The sequence below is a fragment of the Melanotaenia boesemani genome, chromosome 1 (assembly GCF_017639745.1).
Source record: "Melanotaenia boesemani isolate fMelBoe1 chromosome 1, fMelBoe1.pri, whole genome shotgun sequence".
NCBI lineage: Eukaryota > Metazoa > Chordata > Actinopteri > Atheriniformes > Melanotaeniidae > Melanotaenia > Melanotaenia boesemani.
Genome location: NC_055682.1, coordinates 1592953 through 1606595, shown reverse-complemented (window position 1 = coordinate 1606595; position 13643 = coordinate 1592953). Strand labels below are relative to the sequence as shown.

Here is a 13643-nt window from a genome sequence, read left to right as displayed (position 1 = left end):
TTTTTTTCAGACATAGACATCATACTTATATCTGCAAATAACTAGAGTGTGCACATCTGTTTTATTTCTGTAAATATTTTATAACTTAGATCTTTTATTTATTATTTATTTCTATACTGCTCTCTTTGCACTGACACTGGGGATGGCTTAATCTCGTTGTACATGTGTATAATGACAATAAAAGGCATTCTATTCTATTCTATTCTATTCTCCCTTCTTTCCGCAGATATTGGATACCTGTCAATCAAAAGGACACGCCCCTAATTATGCCAAATTTCAAGATTAAATAACATCCAAACGGATGAGTTAGAAAAAAATTTACCCCCCTCACAGTTGTCATAAAGGTAAACTTGACCTTTTAATCCTAAAATGGATTTTTGTACCAGGCTTTAAACATGTTTATTTCTGTTGTGAAGTTGGTCTTTTTAACATGGGAGTCTATGGGGATTTGCTCTGTTTTGGAGCCCCTAGTGGACGAGGGGGGAACTGCAGTTTTTTGCACTTCCACATAGGCTTCACATTTTACAGGCGGAGGTTGCTGCCTGTAAAATTGTTTTTTAAAAACCAATAACCAGTGACTCAAGTTGATGAGAGGCTGATCGAATTATTTCTTTGTTTTCTTCCACAAGCTAATAAAGACACTGAACCATACTGGACGCCATTGTTGTTTTAAAACAGGAAATACCACCGAACTAAAGAGAACCATCAAAAGAACTCCGACCTGGTGAATTTACTGGCCGATACCACCCCTGCTGCCACCTTCTGGTTAGGAGGAGAAACTGCAACACGACACCAAAACTACGCGTTCTCCGTACGCTGGAGTGGGAAGCAAACTCACCAGCGTCAGCTACGCCGTAACCGACCGCACGCAGACGCCACGTGAGCATAAATCCGCCTTTAGCGTTTACCATCTACAGGATGGCGGGAATAATCTGGTAACTCCATAAATCAGACAACGATCTGATGTAAAGGGGATCATTGTCTCTCTGCAGGTTTACAGGATCTTTTGACACTGTGAGGACGTTGGTGGGACTCACTTGTCTCTCCAGTGATGATACCCCTGCAGTCCTGCAATGTCCTCCACTGCAGTCAGGATGTGGTCAAAGGCCTGGAAACACACATGCTCAGTTTAATGCATCAAGAAGAAGAAAAGGCTCATTTAATGTTGTCTAATCTCTGTCAACTAGGCACTCCAACAAAACATGGACACATTTGTGAAAGTACTCGTGGATAAACTATAATCAACAATGGGCATTGCAACAACCAAAAAACAGAAAACATGAGGAGACGTCTGGACTCAGTGTTTCTGGAAGCATCCAACAGAATGAAACAAAAAAGTCCCTCTGGAGACGTCTCATCCCACACACAAAGGAAAGACGGCTGATGAAGTCAGACATCAACTACTCAGCACCGCCACCTCACAGCAAGGTCACCGGTTCGTGGCTGGGTGCTCATGGTAGCGGTGGTGGGATGGGGGGAAACCTCCTCATTACATGATGCAGGTGTGGAACTTCTAATTTCCAACTGTCACTAAACGCCTCTCACCTGCGCTGCTTACACCTCTGCTGAGAGGAAGATGAAGAGAGGAACCGCTGATGTGTAGTTTGGGAAATGGGAGGAGAAGAAAGGAGAGAAATGAGAAGAAGAGTCACCCTCTCATGGATCTCCTCGTTGATGGTCGGCTTCCTGTTGGTGGAACGAGGAACTTTGAGCCAGTTCACCAGCGGTTTGATGGTCAGACCCTGAAACAGGACAGAGAACACAGACCAGGTCAAACAGGCTCTGGTCAGAGGTAAGTGGACTGCAGTGGTTCTGGTAAAATCCATGACTAGGTTCTGTCCTAATGGAAGATCAGCTGGACGTCCCCCTGCTGATGGTAAATCTGGGATGTCCAGTTCTGGTTCTGCAGGTTTTAGATGTTTCCTGTTCCAGGCAAACGGGTCATCACCAGACAACAAACTGTTGGTGAGATTCATTTAATCTGAACCAGGTGTCTTCAAAGCATCTAAAACCTGCAGGACCAGAACTGGACATCCCGTACAAGAACAAAAACCAAACAATCCAAAGGTCTGTAAATTCAGTTCAGTCCTGCAGAATGAGCCTTTTACTGCATCACGCCTGACCCAAGAAATAATGGACAGGAAATTCTACTTTTTAATTTGAAGCTTTTATTATGACCCTTAAAAAATGTTTAAGAAATTAAATCAATAATTTGCACGTATGTACCGTTTATTACTAATACGTCAGAATAAGTGTAATGCCAGAAAAATCCACCAGGGGGATGAAGACCAGTCTCAGATTTATCCAACAGGGTTTAGCTTTTACCGGAGGTGGAAAAAGTTTGAAGTTTAGGCTTTAACTGAGGATCTCCAGCTCAGCCGTGAGGTCAGAAACAAGCGCCGGAATGGAGATTTGAGGTCAGAAAGTTTTGAAGTCTTGATTCAAACTCTGAACAGGAAGTGACAGAAGTGTTTGAGGCACGTTATCGGCAGCACGTTGCAGGCCATCAAGCTCACGTTGTTCCTCATAACAAGGTGTGGGTGGTCTGTTAAAGATCAGCTGATGGGTTCCAGACCAGATCAAACTCAGAGTCAGCATCTGACATTTTTTATCTCCAACACCAAACCTCGAACATCACAAACATCCAGCTGACGGACATCTCAGTCATTCCACTGTCCCACCCCCTCCTCCGTGAGAATGAGACGTCACCACATGTTTTGCTTGCTTGTTTGTTCAGAACGTAAGTAAAGTTTATTCATCTTCCACAGATAAAAACACAAAATGCTTTACAGTGAAATAATACAACATATGAAAGAGAAAAACACACACGAAGACACGAACAGTCACAGAAACCTTCTTCTGACTCAACGTCTTAAAGCATCTTAAAGCTGCACCACTGAAGCGTCTTCTGGTGAGAAAAGGGCCCCGATGAGAGGCTCACATCACGGAAACCAGGCTCTGGAATTTAATTCCTTGCAGGTCACAGTTGGACGCTGAACAGACACCGAGGGGTAACGCTCCCAGAAAGTCTTTTTTATCTGCTGAATTATGGCTTTGAATCTGGGGGTCCAAGCAGCTTAGGAAAGACTGAAGAAAGAGACCTCCTCTTTCACTGAAGTAATTAACGATCATGTGAACTCTAACTTGCATCTTTCCAAGGTGGGGACATTCCTGCAGGGACCAGGAGTTGAAGGCCCCCACCCGGTTTCTCACCCACAGGGATGAGTGATGGATGCCAGACCACCTCTGGTCTTCCAGACCGTCTAACTAGAGTTGTGGCTAACTAACATGTCCGGGCCTTAAAACACTGAAAAGGCTGTTTTATATTTTTATCAGAGTGAGCTGAGGTTAATCTCCAGAATCAGATCTTTCTAAGGTCAGTAAAGATGACATTAGAAAATTGGATGATTATTTCTTCAACTTACAGTCTGTTTTTATCTGGGATATAAGAAAAGACCTTATCTTGCTATTAATCTACCTTTACATTCACGTATTTGTTTTATTTTTATTAAATAGTATTCAAACAATATCATTATTGTTTCTAATAATATATATATATATATATATGTATTCGTGATCCGACAACAGAAATGAGGCTACATGCACTTTGCTGAAGCGTATGTGTGTGTGTGTGTGTCTCACTGCTTCTTCGCATGCATGTGTGTCTGCCAGACATGGATCTGTTTATTAAATGGACGATTTGTACCATTAAACCGAGCCACGATACACAGATTAGGAATCTGAGCTTCTGCCGAGCTCAGAGAATGCATCTGCTCCTCTTGGCTAACAACAGTAAACCCCACCTCCACGTGGGTTTTATGAACCCACATGATCACTTATGAAGCTCTGAAGCTTTAAGCGTACATTTGTATCATCAGCAGAGAAATGACAGGATACACCTGTGAACTGGTTATGAAACCAACCGGGAGAAGATGAACAGAATGGGTCCTAGGACCAAACCCTGAGGTACCCCACAGCAGGACCCAACATAATCACAGAAGCAGGAAAAGTCCTACCTGACAGGTAGAAGGAGGCAGATTCACTCCTACCTGGAACATGACAGTGAAGAAGACCACCACGATGGTTGTGGCCACGAAGTAATCCTTGGCTTTGACCTGCTCAGCATCCAGCAGCACCACCAGAGCGAAAGCCACTGCCCCCCGCAGGCCACCATACGACATCACCACCTGGTCGATCTTATCCAACGGGACGAGGCGGAAGCGGTTTAGAACCCAGGTCTGGCCGACCACACCTGAAAACAGACAGAGGTTCTACTGATCCACCAATTACCGACTCAGGAGGATGAAGATTCTCCTCCTCCTTCACCTGAAAAACAAACTGTCAGAAAGACTGACCGACTGACCCACAGCTCTGAAGACGAAGATGAAGACCAGCGTGCAGGACACCAGGCCCGTGTCCCAGGCCCACTTAGACTTGTCCACCGCTGAGATCCCGAGGAAGATGAAGATGATGGTTTCAGCGATGCTGGCCAGGGTCTTCATGGTGTACTTGACGGTGGTCCGGGACTTCTGGGAGATGTTGGCCTCCACATATTTATTAGCTCCGATGCCACAGAAGGTCATCCTGAAACAAAGACGTTGATGTGATGCAACAACGGGGGCACTGACGTCATCGTCTGAGCCGGACGAGTGGGCTCGCGCAGACTTACGACAAGATGGCGGACAGCGAGAAGAGCTCGGCGGTCAGGTACGCCAGGTAGACCAGCAGGAAGACGAAGAGCGGCTCGATGATGCGGACCTTCTTGGTGAAACGGGTGATGAAGCCGAGGATGACGGCAAAGACCAGACCCACCAGAGTCCCCCCGATGCTGACAATGAGGAAGGAGGCTGCCGAGGAGGAAGAGGAGGAGTGTGTGAGTGTGTTCATCTTCATCAGGTGTGTGTTCTGTCTGCAAACTCACCCACTCCTTTGAAGTAATCAGCTGTCTGGACGTTCTCTGCTCCCACCTCCACGAAGGAGATGTAGACCTTATAGAGAACCTGCAGGAAACAGAGTAGTTCCGTTGTCATGGCAACCAACTGGCTGCTTCCTGTTCACAGTAATGGGAAATCTAGTGTTTCCTGAAGCTAAAGATGAAGACAGAAACAATGAGGAACCAACGGGAGGGGTGGTGGCTCTTGGCTCTATGAGCCCTGGGTGGTTGTTGTGATACATGTTGTTGTTGTCTTGGTTATTTTGTAGGAACTCCTGATGATTGTCTGCTTAGTTTACCTGTAAAAGCTGTAGGAAATTCTCTGCTGTGTTTCTGTACAGGTGTAGCAGCTGCTTGTCTGCTGTTAGGTTGGATTGAAGCTCGTTGCTTCTATCTGCTGGATCTTTGTCTCCTCTTCCTTTTTCTACTTTCCTTTTATTTTTCTTCACTATTCTCCTTTTTTCTGTCCCCTCCATTCAGGTCCAGTAAGATTATTTAAATTCTGTCATTCAAAATAAATAAATAACAATTTAAATAGAAAAAGTCAGATTATCAACAGGAGTCTTAAACCCATAAAGCTCCCCTTGGTAAAGCGAATTTGTTTGTCACTACACAGCAGCCAGACCATCATTCTGCCGCCACCGTGCTGGATCAGACAGGAACCGTGAGGAACTGTGATGTTCATCAGTGAAATTGAAGTGAACTCAGAGAAACTTTACACTCAGGGCAATTGTTTTTGTTTATTATTATAATTATTATTTATTTTTATTTATTGTTTGCAAACAGGACCGACCGGTCAGGAGGGAACAAAAACAATCCAGACTGATGCTGTGGCAGGAGGTTACCAGCATCTAAGGAGAAGATCAGTCCTACAGAGTCTGTGTTCCTCAAATCAGATGATAACTGTGAGGTCCTGAAAGTCATTTTGTGGTGTTTTTCAGAACTTGAGGCACAGCTCTGAGGAAAAGTAAACTGTTATTTAGGCCTCCGTCCAAGGATCGGAGGTCACGACTGCGGTATTCCCACGCTTTGGTTTTCCCGGTGGGATTAGCTCATATTCGCAGTTCTGTGGAGGATTACACCGCAGCAGTAAATCTGCTCTCAGCTGATTGTCAGCTCCTCATCACGTTCCTGAGCAGCTTTCTGGGCTCCTCGGTCCGAGTGCGAGTCCCTGCAGAACCTCAGCAGACCTGGCCCACAAACACATGGACCCATACAGAAACTACAAATCTACAAACATGTTGAGTGCAAACAAAGTTCATTCTGGGGGCGGCGTCCACATTACTGACCTTATAAGCCTCTCTGTTGCCATGGCAACACAGCCCTATACCAAACAGGACGGGTATGTGTGTCTTTACATCAAGAGTTCACTTCCCTCTGAGTGTGTGCAGAGTTTGCTTGAAGCTCTTCATGTCTGGAGACTGGTTCAGAGGTCCAGTTAGTTCTGGTTCTGGTTCTGCAGAAACTCAAACACAGATAGATCCAGATTTCCGTCCAGCGGTGAGAGTCGGGAATGTCAAATATCTAAAACGCTTCCAGACTCCGGACCTTTAGGATCACAGCAGATCTTCTCAGTTCTGGTAAAAAATTCTTTTGGGCTGTAAAAAAACAAACAGGGACTGATCCAGGTTCCTCATATCTCTGCTGTCCCACCTGGTAGTTCTGTGGTCTCAGCAGCAGTTCCACGTGACGAAGGAACATCTCCTTCATCTAAACCTGTCTCAACTATCAATCATCATCAAGTTCTCCTCCATGTGTAGGTCAGTTCTCTTCCAACAGGATCAAACCAGTTTGTATCTGACCCAGTTCTTCTCCAGCTCCTGGTTCAGACCATGGTTGTCCCTCACAGTGAAACCCCTATAAATGGTCCAGAACCAGGCCGAAAGTCCGCTGTTCCATTAACCAAACAGGTCACATGACCTCCACTGGCTGTCCATGGCTGCCTGAATCAAACTACCTCCTGTCTGAAATGACATCCCCAAATAAATAAAGTTTATCTTCACAACTAGCAGAGCTGGATGTAAAATCCTGGTTTCTACAGAAAGCCGAGACACGAGAGAGATTCCTACAGACGATATGTTCCTGCGTCAGAGTAAATTCACCCGGAACGAAGCAGAAAACAGGAAGTTATCTCCTCCTAAAAGAAAGACACATTACTTTGAGTAGACTTCTATTCTATTCTATTCTATTCTATTCTATTGTCATTTAGCAGACACTTTTCTCCAAAGAGACCCAGTTCATCTAGGAATGAGTAAAGTAACCCTAGGACTTTAAATTTGTAAAGGTAAATATCTCAGGAACCCATTGGTCGATGCTGATGGTCGACACCTCTTTCAGTCATCAGGACTTCTGGACCAGTTCTTCCTGAACTCCTGAACCAGTTTCACCTGGACATCTGAACCAGTCATACCTGGCCTTCTGGACCAGTTCTACTCTGTCTTGTAAACTAGTTTAGTTTGACCGAAGTCCTCCTAGTCTCCACCGTGTGTTCTGTGATCTGAAGGTGCTCACCACAGTGACGGCGTCGTTGACCAGCGACTCTCCAAACACAATGATGAAGAGTGTGTCGTTGACGTGAACTTCCTCGAACACGGCCAACACCGCCACAGGGTCGACGGCTGAGATCAAGGCACCAAACAACAGGAAGTCCATCAGGCCGGCCTCCACGCCCTCGTCTACACATACAGAAACAAGTCACCAAGTTAAAATCATCTCTGCAGTCTAAACAGGAATCTCCTGGTCCCTCAAAACCCAGGGAAGAGAAGTGAAGCAGGATCCAGATTCCTGAAGGACCAACAGCAGGTCTGATATGTGGTCTGGATGTAGTAAATCCTCCTGAACAGAGGGAGTGCCATGCAACATGAGTGACCTCTGACCCCGTCCCTTACCTATGACACCCAGCAGTTTGGCAGCGAACAGGCAGAAGCCGGTGCAGAAAGCATTCCACAGCGTTCCCACCACGGCGTACGTCAGGATGGCTCCCAGGTTGTCGAAGAAGAGCCGGGCCGGCATGAAGTAGCCGGCGTCACCCACAATGGTTGGCAGCAGGAAGAGGAAGAAGAGGGCAGGATCCAGCTGATACAGCTGCTTCTTATTGGCTATGAGGACGATCCCGCCCAGAACCAGACCAATCAGGATCAGCATGCAGCTCTCTGGGACCACGGTGGTGAAGCGCTGGGAGAGGTGGAAGACTGCAGATACAGGACAGATCCAGGATCAGCTCAGATCCCGAATCAGATCAGATCCGGGATCAGCTCAGATCCCGAATCAGATCAGATCCGGGATCAGCTGTCCTCATTTGAATTATTTTACCCCTTCAAATGTTCATTTAATTACACGATGAAAAAAAATAAATAAAGAAATAAAAACTTTCTGTCTGATTCATATTAGGGAATCTGGGTGGTTTTTAAATATCAAAATTATATAGTGACCTAATGTAAATAAATGAGCATTTACAAGATTACAATAATTTGAATAATTACATATTTGGTAGTTTGGAGTGATTTGAGTAAAAAAAGTGGAAAAAAATATTTACGTAATATTGACTCATGGCAGTTTTTGGAAGAGAACTTTATTGTCCTCTAAGGACCCAAAAGGGTAGTAAATTTCACCCATTGATCTATAAGGAAAACTGAAAGAGTTATTCAAAACAAACGTTTTCTCACACAAAAATCATCATGTGGAAACACAAACGATAAAAAGTGCTGATGACCTACAGAGGTTAAACACCTGAATTAACCCTTTACTCCCTGACCCAAGAAACAGTGGTCAGAATTTTTTCCAATTCTAGTCTTTATTTGGCCTTTAACAAAATGTAAAATAAAACAAACAAATAAATAAATAAAATATTTTGGGTATATGTATTGTTTTTTGCTATGTCAGAATTGTTGCAGTACAAAATGTGTCCACCAGGGGCAGAAGACCCACATCAGGTTAAATACAACAGAATCTGAGCAAAGTTTTTACCATAAACTGATGAAATAGGTCTCAGATGTATGTATGTATGTATGAAATAAGATACAAGAAGTGTTAAAGAGTAAACAGATAGATGAATGAATGAATGAATGAATGAATGAAGGAAGGAAGGAAGGATGAACAAATATGAAATGTTTAATCATCATAATCCATTTTCAGATTAAACCAGTTTAAATCAAAAGAAAATGTTCCAAGATTCCATGATCCATGTGTGTTGTAGATTCAATGTGTAACTAATGGGTGGCAACGAGTCAATCAGCTGGTTCCATGTTTAAATATTTACCAGACTGTAGAAATTTAGAGGAACATAAATGAGATCAGGAGATTGACTCATTTCGTCTCCATGGCGACCTCTAAAGCTTCTACCAGGGACCTAAAGATGAATGTTGCCGCGCTCCTCCAGGATGCTGCCCCTCTCTGTTCTAGTCTTTGTCCATGTCTCAGTAAACATGTAAATGAGTTTACAAGTTTACTCAGTCTGTTGTTTAGCTTATAGCCTTGTTTACCCCCCAGGCTGCAGCAGTAAATAAGGATGTGCTCTGAATCTGAAAAAGTGTTATCCCCTCTTTGATTGGCTGATGTATTTACGACGGTGTGATGTCACAGATAAAGGACCAGAACCAGGTGTGTCACTGTGTGCGTGTGCACGGGCGTCCACACGGCTGGAAAAATAACCATCTGTTCCGAGTCACACACGCAGCTGGTGAGTCATGCGCAGCAGGACAATGACATGACGCACACGCTGCTGGATAACGTGTTTGTGTGTCAGACACACACTGAGGCGGCTGTTCAGACTCGGATGATCCTGCAGAAATCTGCATCCGTTTCCCTCCTGATCAGGAATCTGAGCTCCAGGTCTCGTCTTCAGGGCTTGAACACCGACTGGAGCACCAGATAAAAAGAACAAATCCAGAACGTCTTATCGGTATAAACTGATCACTTTTCATCTGTTTCCTCCGGATAAAAACGCCCGTTTCCCCTTTGTTTTAAAGAAGCAGAAGATCTGTCCTTGTAGAAAACATGAACCTGAAATCTCTGCAGAAAAATAAGTTTCAGCAATATTTTGCCTTTTTACTCATTTCCAGGTCTAGTCCAGCTTCCACAGCAGCAAACATTTAATCCCAGGAAAAATCCAGAATTCCATATGATCAGAGGAACTTTTCCAGATCTAGAAGTTACCTTAAACAAACATACATGTACATTTCCACATGTGTGTAGTAACCCTGACCAGCTGACTCCCCTCATCGTACAAAATGAAGTCACCAAGATGGAAAAGTTCTCCTGCCTTGAAAATGTTTTCCATTTATACAGAAAACACGAAACTCACCTGGACACATTAGAGGTTACAGTTACTTTCATTATTACATTTGGTTTTATTACATTCATCCATTTTCTGTACTTCTAGTCCAGCTCAGGGTTGCAGGGAAGCTGGAGCCCATCGCTGCAATTAGCAGGTACACCTGGACAGGTGGGCAGTCCCTCCTAGGGAGCATTCAGAGTTGGCGGAACGTCACGGTGGAAGGAAGCCTGAGTACCACGGTTCCAGCCTCGCCCAGCCGAGGCTCGAACCAGCGACCTTCTAGCTGTGAGCTGCAGTGCTGACCACCGTCGTTCAGGAACACTCCCTCCAGTTTCAGAGGGCCTGCGGGTTTGTTGGGGACTACTTTCAGCCGTGGATGAATATGAGGTGTGTGAGTTGCTGCTGTTTCAGAGGAAGAGTTTGGATCCATGTGCAGCAGCTGAATGTCCTCAGTGTTTCTGTCCTCAGTGTTTCTGTCCTCAGTGTTTCTGTCCTCCACGTCCATCTGGTGTGTGGGAGGTTCAGCTGTGTGTCAGCGCGTGTGTGTTCACATGCACTAAAACTTGTGTGTGTGTGTCTGTGTGTGTGGATTACTTTTATTAAAACCAAATCTTCACATGTTTCTTCTTTAATTTCCTCCTCAGATTTTCGTAGAGTTTCTGAACACACACCCTACACGTCTGTTACAAACGTGTGTGTGACCTGATGTTGTTGTTTACATTAGAGCATCTGAACCTGGACTCAGAGGTCATTAACAAACACCTCCATTACTTCTAAAGACAAAAAAAAATAAAAAAATCAGTTTTTTTTTTTATTATTTTTAAAATAAGTATTCAGTCTTTTCACAGAAGATGGAGGATGAAGGAGGAAGATGATGGAGGATGAAGGACCAGTCATTTTCATCTTCTGTCTCAGCTGATAGTTAAATGTAGTGATGAGGCTCTGGCGGCCCTGGGGTCTGGAGGTCTGGAGGTCTGGGGGGGCTTTGCCTGGTTTGTGTAAATGAATCATGATGGGAACAGACGGTTTTACTCCGTCTTTGATGCTTTTCATCCTCCTGTTGATTCAGAATGAGATGAAACTTCCTCACATAACAAAGCTGTAAAGGCTTTTTGTTCTAAAACGTTTAAAAAATGATCAATTATGATAATAATATAAATAAATGACTGCCAATATTATTATTATTATTATCAATAATAATAATAATAATAATAATAATAATAATAATAATGAAGTATTTTATTTTATTTTAACCATGAATATAATCTGAGGGGAAAATTTAATCTGAAGATTTAAAGTGTTATAGTAAATATGAGAAACATGTTCCTTACCGCATATGGTCTAAAACTTTGTCCAAACAAGATGTAGTTTAGGAAAGAAATCTAATAAAAGGCTTTTAGAAAGTATTAAAAAAAGAATCTAATTCTGGGCGACATTAACATGGTAATTAACTCTGCACACATCCTCATGGTTTTATGCATCACAAAAAAAAACTATCCTTGTAAGCTGGAAAACCAAAAATAATCTGTGTATTCAGCACTTTAGGAATCTCTTACTAGATCACATCAGTACTGAGACAATGTCTGCCTCCTCAAAGAACCAGTTAGCTGGATTTACCTCCATCTGGTCCCCTGTGATTGGCTCAGTCACTTAGTGTAGGTGGAGGGTTGTGACCTCGTTGCTTTGGGGTTGGATAGTGGCAGGGGGTCCATGGTGGTTTCCCGTGGTGGGGATCCGGGCTGCTCCACTGTGTCCAGCCCTGTCTGTGGCATTGGGCTGGATTTGTTGCTCGTTGATTTATTTTAAATAGAGCCACTACAGGGGTCTGAAAACTCACTAAATATAGCAGCAAAGTTGCTAAGCTGTTAGCTGAGCTTTGATGTGTGCACCCATCAGGCATGCTGACTACACATCGTGGTACACTGCCTGGCCAAAAACATTGCTGCCACCATAGACTGTATATAAAAGATGGACGGAGACTCCGTGACGTCACCCGTAGGTTTCTGAAGAGCTGAATTGAAGCTCATTGGGCAGTTCCCACAGTTGCCATCTTGATAGCATCATGCGTATCATTATTTCTAGAAAATCCAAAAATGGGCAAAGAGGCGGAGCTGAGAGGGGGGCTGTGAAGGCGGGGGTGGATGATTGACAACCATAAAACTCCAAGCTCCCTGTAGCTAAGAGCTAACCATGTTACTCCTGCGCAATGGTAGCTAACAAGCTAACAGAGACAGGCGGGCTAAAAACCACGGTTGTGCTACACTCTCCCTTCTTACCGCGGATATTGGATACATGTCACTGTGTAGTGACAAACAATTTGCTGTACCAAGGGGAGCTTTATGGGTAAATCTGATTTTTTCTATTTAAATTGTTATTTATTTATTTTGAATGAGAGAATTTAAATAATCTTGCTGGACCTGAATGGAGGCGACAGAAAAAAGGAGAATAATGAAGAGAAGTAAACAGGAAAGTAGAAGGAGAAGCATGAACAGAAATTAAAAGGAGAATAAACAAAGGAAGAGGAGACAAACATCCAGCAGATAGAAGCAACGAGCTTCAGTCCAAGCAAACACCAGATAACCATCTGCTACACCTGTACAGAAACACAGCAGAGAATTTCCTACAGCTTTTACAGGTAAACTAAGCAGACAATCATCAGGAGTTCCTACAAAATAACCAAGACAACAACAACAACCAAAGAACCAGAAACACACACACCTGAACCAAAGCATCTCTTAGTGTATAAACACACTGGACACCTCAGTGCTGAGTCAGCATGCAGAGGATGAGGAAGAGGAGGATCAGAGATGAGGCCACACCTCCACGGAGGCTAGAGGCAGATTAGGGCTGCCCCGAGACCCGGGCCATCAGCAGCAATCCTGGAGCACAAACCCAAGCCCCCCCACCATGAAGACCACCCTGGACCCACCCAGAGGACGACAGGGGAACGCCCCAGACAGAGCCCCCCAGCGGGCCAAGATCAGCAGCCGCCGACCCCGCCAGGCACCGGCCATCCAGGGAGGCCAGAGCGAAGAGCTCAAAAGACCAACCCCAAAAGGCACCCACCCACCACATGCCTAGGGGGGGAAGGAGAGGAGGGGGAGGAGGACAATGGGAGAGCCCAGATCCACGACCCACCACCCCCTAGCCCACCCAGGCCTCATCTAAAAGTGCATGTGACCCCCCACTGCAGAATCTCTTCAGACCATTTATCTGACCATTTTTATTTTTATTTTTATTTTTATTTTTATTTTTATTTTATTTAAAATTGTGCTGTTTATATTCTATTGTATTTAGCTTATATTCTATTTATATTTAGCCTATATTTCTATTTTTTTTTTTTTTTTTTTCTCTTCATGTCTTATTTTATTTCACTTATTGCCCTCCTTCTTATGGCTCAAACCGGGACCTCAGTTCTAATTTCGTACCATAAAC

The 13643-nt window shown here is 44.0% G+C and overlaps 1 protein-coding gene across 3 annotated transcripts in view; it reads right to left on the bottom strand.

Moving 5' to 3' along the window:
- Window positions 1–13643, bottom strand: part of slc9a5 (solute carrier family 9 member A5) — a 37787-nt gene that overhangs the window by 20814 nt on the left and 3330 nt on the right. For 2 of the 3 annotated variants that reach the window (XM_041993727.1, XM_041993710.1), the window contains exons 2-9: window positions 7822–8124; window positions 7445–7608; window positions 4922–5000; window positions 4670–4847; window positions 4364–4584; window positions 4050–4252; window positions 1653–1742; window positions 1038–1108 (exon numbers count right to left, since the gene is read on the bottom strand). In XM_041993727.1, coding sequence (XP_041849661.1) covers window positions 1038–1108; window positions 1653–1742; window positions 4050–4252; window positions 4364–4584; window positions 4670–4847; window positions 4922–5000; window positions 7445–7608; window positions 7822–8124 — 1309 coding nt within the window. Of the gene's footprint in view, window positions 1–1037; window positions 1109–1652; window positions 1743–4049; window positions 4253–4363; window positions 4585–4669; window positions 4848–4921; window positions 5001–7444; window positions 7609–7821; window positions 8125–10235; window positions 10268–13643 lie in introns of those variants that run through there. The other variant, XM_041993719.1, reaches the window with a different exon arrangement.